This window comes from Apium graveolens, chromosome 1 (assembly GCF_009905375.1).
Source record: "Apium graveolens cultivar Ventura chromosome 1, ASM990537v1, whole genome shotgun sequence".
In the NCBI taxonomy this organism is placed as follows: Eukaryota; Viridiplantae; Streptophyta; class Magnoliopsida; order Apiales; family Apiaceae; genus Apium; species Apium graveolens.
In genome coordinates this window covers 122,590,972-122,601,386 of record NC_133647.1, presented here as the reverse complement: position 1 = coordinate 122,601,386, position 10,415 = coordinate 122,590,972, and the positions used below count along the sequence as shown (strand labels likewise).

General features: G+C 32.9%; 1 protein-coding gene across 6 annotated transcripts; it reads right to left on the bottom strand.

The window, feature by feature from the left end:
* Positions 1-2,658: 2,658 nt before the first annotated feature.
* LOC141666548 (uncharacterized) lies at positions 2,659-9,980 on the bottom strand. Of its 6 annotated transcripts, none has more exons than XM_074472630.1 (5): positions 7,853-9,980; positions 5,575-5,872; positions 4,895-5,170; positions 3,198-4,786; positions 2,659-3,104 (listed from the first exon to the last, which is right to left on the bottom strand). In XM_074472630.1, exon 1 carries the CDS (start codon positions 9,900-9,902, stop codon positions 7,941-7,943), a length of 1,962 nt encoding a protein of 653 aa, XP_074328731.1. In that variant the 5' UTR covers positions 9,903-9,980; the 3' UTR covers positions 2,659-3,104; positions 3,198-4,786; positions 4,895-5,170; positions 5,575-5,872; positions 7,853-7,940. The 6 variants fall into 6 exon arrangements, with proteins under 6 accessions (XP_074328731.1, XP_074328724.1, XP_074328710.1 ...); XM_074472623.1 differs by having other exon boundaries at positions 2,659-4,786; positions 5,575-5,629; positions 5,763-5,872; XM_074472609.1 differs by having other exon boundaries at positions 2,659-4,786.
* Between the last annotated feature and the right edge of the window lie 435 nt (positions 9,981-10,415).

The following is a 10,415-nucleotide window of genomic DNA, read 5'->3' as shown; positions in this document are numbered from 1 at the left end:
ACTTTTTTTAATATATTTTTTTACGTAATATTTTATTCTATATGTTGTATTATATTTTTTTATTTAGATTTAAAATTATTATATTTTATAATTTGAAGTACTACACTTTATGCATAAATAAATATTTAGTATTTCTAAACCTCAATAAAAAATATAATGCAACTTGCAGAATAAAATATTATGTGAAAAAAATATATTAAAATAATAGAGTGCAGAACTTTATAAATAGAGTGCAGTACTTCAAACATAAAATATAATACTTTTAAATCTAAATAAAAAAATATAATGCAACATGCAGAATAAAATATTATATAAAAAAATATATTAAAAAAAGTGCAGAACATATTGTAGAATTTTATATATAGAATGTAGTACTTAAAATTTTAAAATATAATATTTTTAAACGTAAATAAAAAATATAATACAATTTGCAGAAAAAAATATTATGGGAAAAAAATAATTTATAAATCGAGTGTAGTACTTAAAATTATTATGAAGTGTACTACTACTTTTAAACCTAAATAAAAAGATGTAATACAACTTGCAAATCAAATATTTATATATTTTTTTACATAATATTTTTTTTTACATGTTGCATTATATTTTTTATTTATATTTAAAAGTAATAAATTTTATAATTTGAAGTAACTATATTTATAAATTTATTTTGACTTAGGTTTTTAAGTATTAATATGTCTCTCACTTTATATTCATCCGCACAATCGTACACGATAGTTATAAAGTTCTCAGGTCTCCAAATAATATAGGTTCTACTAAACCCAACTCTATACAATGAATATCAAGCAGTGACTAAAATGTAGGATTATAGAAATCACCGATTTTAAAAAAAATAGATTTTGTAAATCAGAATTAATATTGACTCGTAATTTATTGACAATATTTTAAAAAACGATCTATTTCTATAATCGTGCATTTTGAGTTATTTTATATTTACCGTATATTATGAATGTACAATCTTAAAATCAAAAATCGGACTTAAGTAAATAAAATGTTATTGTGAACAAATTATATATTCAAAAACTAATTAGTATAATATGTCATTGCGCTACCATTATTTAATTAAATCTATATTAATAGTTTTATTTTCCTTTTAAATTCGGTAATATAGTTTTCCAATATATTACATTACCGTTATTAATTATTAATTACGATCGCTGCAAAATCAAAGTGGCCCTGGTTTTCTAAGTGGATCAAATATGAGATATATGTTTTGTTCTGTAATAATTTATCAGATGTTTAAATTGCAGAATAAAATTGATGCCAACTCTGTTCTCAACACTATGGTGTCTTTTTAAGCCTCATCCCACACGATGTACGAGTGTTTCACACATTTGTGCTAAATTACTAAAAAAGACATTGTAGTGGAGTGCCAGTACCCAACATTGGCTAAAATTAGGGTGGCAATTTTAGCTTATATTTACAAAAATGATAAATTCTTTCATATCTTCAAATTTAATTTAGAAAATGTCAAACTTATCATTTTTTTATGAGTTATTTTCACTTTGCATTACTTCGGTTTCAGTTTAATGCAAATTGAGTTAAGAACTTTAATTATATGCAACATGTATCCCTTAGATTTCTATATTATTATAATAACTACCCCTTAACCAATTTTCTGTCAATTCTGACCGTTGGGTAAAACGGAGATAACACATACAAAATATTTAAATAAAACATTAATAAATTTTAATATTGAAAAAGATAGTAACAAATATAATGACTTTTTTAAAAAAAATTGAATCAAGTGTTAAATCGATTTAAGCCTTTTTTAAAAATAATAATTTTTTTTTAGTTTTTCTATTTAATTATTTCACCCTTAAAATATTCAATTAAATAATATTTTTTTTATATTTATAATTATTATGCACATTATAAAAATTTATATAAATATTCGCACTACAAAAAAAATTAACTATATTTTTTACATATTATTTTGTAGCTTTTTTGAATTTTTAATATATTTTTTAAATATTTTATACTTAATATCTCTATTTTGCCCCTAGTCAATCGTTATTTACCGGTCAAAATTAACAAAAATCGGATGAAGGGTGGTTATTGTAAGGATATTAAAACCTAAAGGATACATATTACATATAATTAAAATTATGGACTCAATCTGCATTATGCTGAAACCAAAGGATGCAAAGAGTCCATATGTCCAAAAATACTTACTGATGCGAAAAAGGTAAAAACACCTGTCAAATACGCAAATTATTTATGTACGTTCATATACATATTTTTATGCATTTATGTTTTTTGTGTATTCACTATAATTAAAATTTTGGGTGTATTGAATACACATTTTCAAGCTACGCATTTCTTATTAAAAAAATATAAAAAATATGCCTAGAATAAAAATATATACAAAACACGTATGTATTCGGTAAACACATTCCCCACATGCATATTCGACGGTTATATTGGACAGTCCTTCACCCTATTGAGTATTTTGAATTTTTTGAGAAGAAAAACGTGTATTTTAATATAACAACCAATCTAGTTAATGTAATTACAAAATTATTATTTTTAAGGGTAGACTAATTAAAATATTAACTATTTATATTTTTTTAAAACAACTAGATTTTTTCATAGATATAAAGTGGTAAAAGGTAGTGTTATACTGTATGATATAACATAAAGAGGGTGAAAAAAATGAAATAAAACTAAGAGTTGATGGAGAATAAGGTTCGAACTTAGATGTCAAACACAAACATGAGGATTTGATATATAAGAACCAGATGCCTTGGCCTTTTGCCATCCAATGGGATTTGCTCCGACAATGATCTACATAAGATTCATGATGATAACGTGTTCATACTTCATATGTATTATAATTTGACATCCGAACAATCCTTATTGCTCCAGTTCTTTGGTCCTTACGGATCTATTAAGTTGTATTTAATTAGTACAACGGGTTGCTTTGTTGACTCAAAAACTGAAGTAACAATATAGGGGGAGGGAAATGCGTAAGAGTGTAGTGATCACCCTTCTTGAGAAAGATGGAAGAGTTACGGTCCTGTGCTTGAACAAATGGTCTTATTCACTCCAATTTTGGATCCGGAGAAAACTTGAACATGCTGTACCTGATTTTCAAATTTAACTGAATTCTTGCAGCTGAAAATGTTTGACATAACCTGTTCTAGCTACTTTTCAGTTTTATCAAACAATCCTTTTACCTGTTCTTCCAGCAAACAGCTGATGTTGCTGCTGTAAGGGGCCAAAAGACACACAATTCACGACCTCAATTTGGATGTATTGCGGCTTGCAACATTAATGACCGAGGATCCAACTCTCCTCTAACGACATACTCTTTTGTGGTTCACGACCTGCAACCTCTCCCTTGTCATTGTGCAAGTCATACAAGCGAGAGATGGATGCTTACTCAATGCACGATAGAACCTGGTATAACACGTTATGCCATTTGTCCATGTCCCACAATAATAATCTCCATCTTCATACCTGATAAATCATGCATTTTCCAACTCTAATCAATCATGCATTCAGTGTTCATCAATAAATACTGCACACCAATTTTTATGTACTCAACATTGCTGTAAAAGAAAAGACACATTTACATCTATTATTCATAAAAGGGGTTTTCTAAGTTGCTTTCTTGATTGAAAATATATGAAGTAAATAGAGAGGAGGAAACTTATTGTTCAGCTGTGTTAAACGTCTACTTGTGAGACGTATTGTTACGTTGTGATGCTTATCTTGAAATGATAATTGGCCAACTCTCCATGGGTGAAACCTTTGATGGTCGTTTTCTGCGCCTCAAAAGGTTGAATACAGAAGACCATTTACGTCGAGAAGTAAGACCTTCATAGTTGTACATATCCCACTTCATTTTTGCTTCCTTCATCGTACAACCATGTTTAATGCTTTTACTAAGAACTGGCTTTTTCATCATCCTTTCTTTGATCAAAACCCTTTGCATATATTCTCTTTCACAAACGAGAGAACCACTAACCTGCACCTCAATTTGTATTTCGTCTCGCAAGTATTAGATGAAAAGCAGGATGTATTGCAGCTAAAAACAGAATGACTGAGGCTCCTGTTCTCCTCAAATGATGTACTCCTATGTGATATACGACCCGGAACATCCACCTTGTCATTGTGTGTGTCATAGTCATAGCTACCCCCACTTGGCAAGAGATAGCTGTTTACTCCGTGTCACATATATCCTATCTAGTTTGGTAAGTTCGCCATTAGTAAACGTCCCAAAAAAAACAGTTTCCAACTTTAAACCTGTAAAATCCTGAGCCATGCATCCATTATAGAGTGCACCAGTCGACCAAATCTGAATCCCTCTGCCACACATTTCCCCAGATTTCCAAGTACCAATTTACATGGAACCAGTACTCCAAACATACCTACCACTACCTTCGTAAACATCTGAATAGTGGTACTTCTGTTCTCCAATTCCATGCCAATTGTCAACTTCCAGGAGCCTCTATAAACAGAACCATCTAATCTTGTTAAAGTACCAATACCATGACGGTAAGACATCACCCTCATATATTGTGCCTGATGGCCAGAAATGCTTTCCTTTACCGGTCACTTTTCCTTTGACCCAGTCACCCTCATATGATATGCCCGATGACCAGGTGCACTTGCCATTTCCGTGACATTGTACCGTCTGACCAGGTGCGCTTACCCTTCCCGTGACAGCGGCCCTCTCTGAAATCACCCTCATATGATCCACCCGATGGGAAAGTCTTTTTTCCTTTCCCATCCATTTTTCCTTCGGATCCTTTCAAATCGCCTACACAAAAAGGAGAAATATATAAAACGCCATTAGTAAAAAATGAAATCACTGAAGCCTTGATCATACAGAGCAAAGTTTAATGAAATATCAACAGAGCAGGACTACCTTTTGACGCTTCCATGATGATGAATGACAAAGCTATTTACCTTTTGATGCTTGTTCTGAACTGATCATCAATGGCTAAAGGCCTTATTCGTTGCAAATTTGCAACTCTCTGTCTGGTGAAATCTTGGTTTGCTGCCTTCCGTTTTCTAAACCTGTTTGAAATCCTGCACCTCAATATGTCGAATACAAATGACCAATTACGGCAAAAATTGTGGCTTCTATGACCATCTTCGTCCATATCCGACTTCACTTTTACTTCCTTGGCTTTATCACGACCTGCATTTTTCATGATCCTTTCTTTGATCAAAACCTTATATTATCTAACTTAAGCAGCATTAATATATTTATGAATCGCCTGATTTTATGACATGACCTAATAATATTTAAGGTTTGATAATATAAGGTTTTTGCTCAAATGTAATTTAAGCATAACAGATGGATCCCGTTCAAAACTATTACTTTGTGCAAAAGTAATAGTTTGTTAATATAACATATGGTTTTTACTTCCTTGCCTCTAGTCATTTCATGTCTCTACGATCTACATGCACTTAACAGAAGAGTGTAATTCTTAGTTGCCGACTGAAAAATTCCTTGTTCAGCAAAACATACTACTATTGCAGAATCCTTGAAAAAGTTGGGAAATGTCAACTTATAACATTGTACCATAAAAATTTTAGTACCTACTGCAAAAAACATTTGCAGAAAGCAAGAACAGATGGATCCCGCTCTTCCGTTCTGCTTATCCAGACAATAATGCAAGTAACAAGGAGTTAAATGAATGCGCAAATAATTAAATCTAGTAAACTTCAGAATGAGGAGATCCTGATATAATATTGTAAGTGTAAAATCATAATTATTTAATTTGCACCATATAGAAGCCTTAGATCAGAAGAATATAAGGTGTTCTATAAATCCTTATAGGCACCAGGCTATGCTCCTCGGTCCTCTGCCACCTTGATATCTGATGACTGAGCTCCTCTGCACAATCAAGTTTAACCGAGCCCTTAGGTCTTGGAATTATTAGATACAACCAAATAACAGGACCATGAATTAACAGCAGATACATTCATATCATGTCTCTATTTGAACAGCAGATTCACTCTAATCATGTCTCTATTCTATATGCTCTAAACAAATGAGTGCAACTGGAGTTGCTAATCGAAAACTCCCCTGCAGAACGAAATATGATACTATTGCAGGATCCTCTAGAAAGTTACGGAAATGACAATGCATAAAATTGAATCATAAAATTTCAGTACCTATTGCAGAAACCAGTTACGGAAAGCAAGAAGAGATGGGGTTAATAGGTCTGTTACCATGGACGTAGACTACGTCATGTAACAGATGCATCCGCTGAGAAACAGCAGGTTTCTATCAGTACAAGTGCTTCTTTATATTTCTTATTGACAAGACTACCACGGAAGATCCTGTTATAAGTCACATCATCCAGTAAACAACTGCTAACTTCCATTCTATAAAGCAATTCCTTTGCTTCCTCATATAACCCTTCCTGACAAAGTCCTCTGATCAATATATTGTGTGTTATGACATCGGGTTGCAAACCTCTCGAAGCAAGGTTATCAAAAATATTTCTGGCCATAACAAGCTTTTTATTCTTGATGAAAACATAGATTTTTTTAGAGAAAGAGAGGAACAACTGACTAACGTTTCATTCAAGATGAGCAGCTAACTGTTGATTGAAGTTAACAACAGGATGATGATAGCTCGTCCCCGGCTATCAGCATCTCATCATACACATCAAGGACATGATTTCTCAAGCAGCCATTGATGTAACTATATATGGTAATTTGTTTCAGAATCGGAATGCGGATTTAAACTAAACAAAGGTAATGTAAAGTTTCTCAATCTTGACAATAATTATTCATAGACAACTCAACAAATTAATAGAGTAGTGATACCCGGACAGAACTATCCTCTAACTGTAATAGCACCAAGCATTTGTATGGCAGCTTTAAAAGCAGTTTATTTACAGTAATTATCTTATAAATAACAAATGCAAACAATCAACCAGATATCTTTACGTCCCCAAGTACATTAGTTCTTATACGTCGACACGGGACATGGGTATGGGGAAACGGGGATTCGATAATCATAGAAGAGTTTTGGATACGGGACTCGGCAAATTTAATAATAAATAAATAAATAAACATATATTTAATATATATTCATGATAAAATTTATATATGTAACATTTTCAATCATAAATCAAAAGGGTATAACAAGTAATGAAAGTTTAATTTCTCAAAATAAGTTGAAAACGTATAAAAACCCACTTAATATTCTTTTCATCCTGTGTAAAAAGAAAACACTCCATTTTTTGTTCATGTAAGTGGAGTATGTATACAGAAGGGTTTCAGTTTGTATATACATAGAAAAGAAGTGTATATATATAGTGGCTGTCTTTAAAATTGGGTTTAATAGATAATGGGTTGGGTTTTTTCTAGTTAAGCTGCGTTTTTTTTACTTGGGCCGAGTCGGAGACGAGTCGCCGCCAAGTTAGTGGCGAGTCTGAGTGCTGTTTTCGTGCCGACTCTCCGCCTGACGAGTCCGATACGCACTCAGCCGAGTCGGGGCCAAGTCGGGCGAGTCGGACTTACATACGGCAGCCAAAATGAAGAGTTCGTGCTTCCTGGATTCTTAAAAAGGCTATCCAAAAAGATATCTTTATGTCACATGTTATAATAAATTGACCCTTTTTAGCTCCTTAAAACTGGGTTACACTTTACATTGGGTCAAAGGATGAATTGGGTCTCACTTGAAGCATTTCATCGAACAAAAGAGGGTGAAACAATGGATCAAACTACATGGACTTGGAATCATTTAACAGGTCATTTAAGCAGCAAATAATATGTTACGGATACAAAAATATATTCGCTCATATCATGTCTCTATATACGCAAATAAGAGTAATTCTTGAGTTGCTGGCCGATAAATTACCTGTTCAACAAAACATACTACCATTGCAGACTCCTTGACAAAGTTGGGAAATGTCAAGTATAACATTGTACCATAATATTTGAAGTACCTACTGCAAAAACCATTTACGGAGAGCAAGAACGGATGGATCTGGTTCTTCCTTTGAAAGTAAGTCTAGTACCATGGCCGTGGTAGATGCATCGGCTGAAAAATCGTGAGCTCGCATTTTCTCTATCCACACGGATGCTTCTTTATATTTCTTATTAACAAGACTTCCACGGGTGATAGTGTTATACGTCACATCATTTGGCAAACAATTGCTAACTCCCATTTTGGAAACTAATTCTTTTGCTTCCTCGTATAACCCTTCATGACAAAGTCCTCTAATCAGTACAGTGCAAGTTCTGACATTGGGTTGCAAACCTCTCAAAGCAAGGTTATTAAAGATATTTCTGGCCTCATAAAGCTTTTTGTTCTTGCATAGACCGTCAATGAGGATATTATATATTTGAATATCATGAATTATGCCGTTAAATTCCATCAAACCAAAGAATGAAATTGCTTCATCGATTTGTCGGTTCTTGCAAAGGCCGTCTAACAAAATTCGACAAGTTATGATATCTGCTTTATTATATTTATCTATCAGAACATTGAAAAGCCTTCGTGCCTCACCATGTCTACCCATCTGAAATAGACCATGTATGATGGTGCTGTAGGTTTCAACTCCGGGATTCAAACCTTCGGTCGACATTTGTTTGAGAAGATCGATGGCTTTGTCTACTTTCTGCCTCTTACAATAGCCATTTATCAAAATATTATAGCTATAACAATCTGGCGCTATTCCACTGCTCTTCATGGTATTCAGCACTTCCAATGCGCTGTCCATTCTGCCGATTAAACAATATCCATCCATTAGTGTATTGTAGGTGACAACATCAGGAAATACACCTTTCTGGATCATTGTTTCGACCACATGGTTTGCATCATTTGTCATCCCTACTTTGCAATATGCATCAACCAATATGTTAAAGGTATGCACATTCGGGGAGATTTTCATAAAATCCATCTGACTTAACAATCGCGTAATGTCCTCCCATCGATCCAGGTGGCAAAGACCTTGGATTAATGTGGTATAGGTTATAACATCTGGTGATATGGCTTTGTGGGTCATTTGAGAAAGAAGAGTCATAGCTTGATCGACATATTGATCCTTGCATAAAGAATCAATGATGGTGTTATAAGTTACTGAATTAGGTATACAACCTTTCTTCTCCATATATGTAAACAACTTAAAAGCCATGGAAGTATTGGAAGTTTTGCAGAGACCATGAATGATAATGCTATAGGTAACTACATCGGGCTGAATTTCATTGAATATAATAAGTTTCTTAAACATATGCTCGGCCTCAACAGGCCTACCGTGAGAAAGAAGACCCTTAATAAGAGTGTTGTAGGTGACGACATCTGGGACAAGACCAGTTTTAATCATCCCCCCAAGCAACGAGAAGGCATAATCAAGTGTTGTATTATTCAAGTGACAACAACATTTGATGACGGTGCTGAAGGAAAAAACATCAATTGGAATGCATAAAACACGCATTTGACTAAACATAGAGACAGCTAGGGAGTAGTCTTTCATCCGAACAAGGGCGGCCAACAATTGATTGAAATTAATAACAGGAAGCAGAGGTTTCATTTTGAGCATTTGATCAAACACAAAAAGAGCATCATCGAGTTTATCGAAACCAACCTTGGATTTGTCATAAAGTAATTGTTGAAGTTGGGGATGAGGAGTGGAAGAAGAAGGAATAAAAGGGGGTTTGGATTTAAAATGAGGGGTAGAGGAAGTTGAGAATAAAACAAAATTAGAAATAAATTTAAACAATGGAAGAGAACAAAAACAACAACAATAACTACTTGCAGCAGCAGCTGAAGAACGAGATAGAAATTGAGAACAACGCATAGATCTGAAAAAAGTGAAACCCATCTTCCTCACCCTCAACTCTTCGCCACCGCCATTTTCTTTTAGGCAAATACAACCCCTTCCGTATAGTGTTCTTGGCTGCTTCATTTTCTTTATAAAATTTAATTTTGGCTGATTTTATTTAAATTTGGATACAAAGTTAATTATATATTTGAGCGGACTCAAGAAATTACGTAACTTTATTATTTGAAATAGTTGTGCTCACCGGATACAATCATACCTAAGTTTACCCAGCAACATCCCAAGGACATCTCCAACTGATGCGATTCAAATATCCAAATTTAGATTGATCAAATTTTTGACAAACTATAACAGTGTGATCCAAATATTTGATCCAAATTACTTTTTACATATAATAATATATAAATTTCATATTAAGCAATTTTATCTTAAATTTATCATTTAATCATTATTAACAATTTATATAACATTTCATAAATTAATTAAGTCAAAAAAATTAATACACATAAAAATATTAAAATTGTGCACTTAATTCACGAAAAACACATTTATTGCAATAATTAACATACAAGATATCATTGATACACACTAATGTTCCGAATTAGTATATTTTTCTCACAAAAGCTCAATTAATGCATT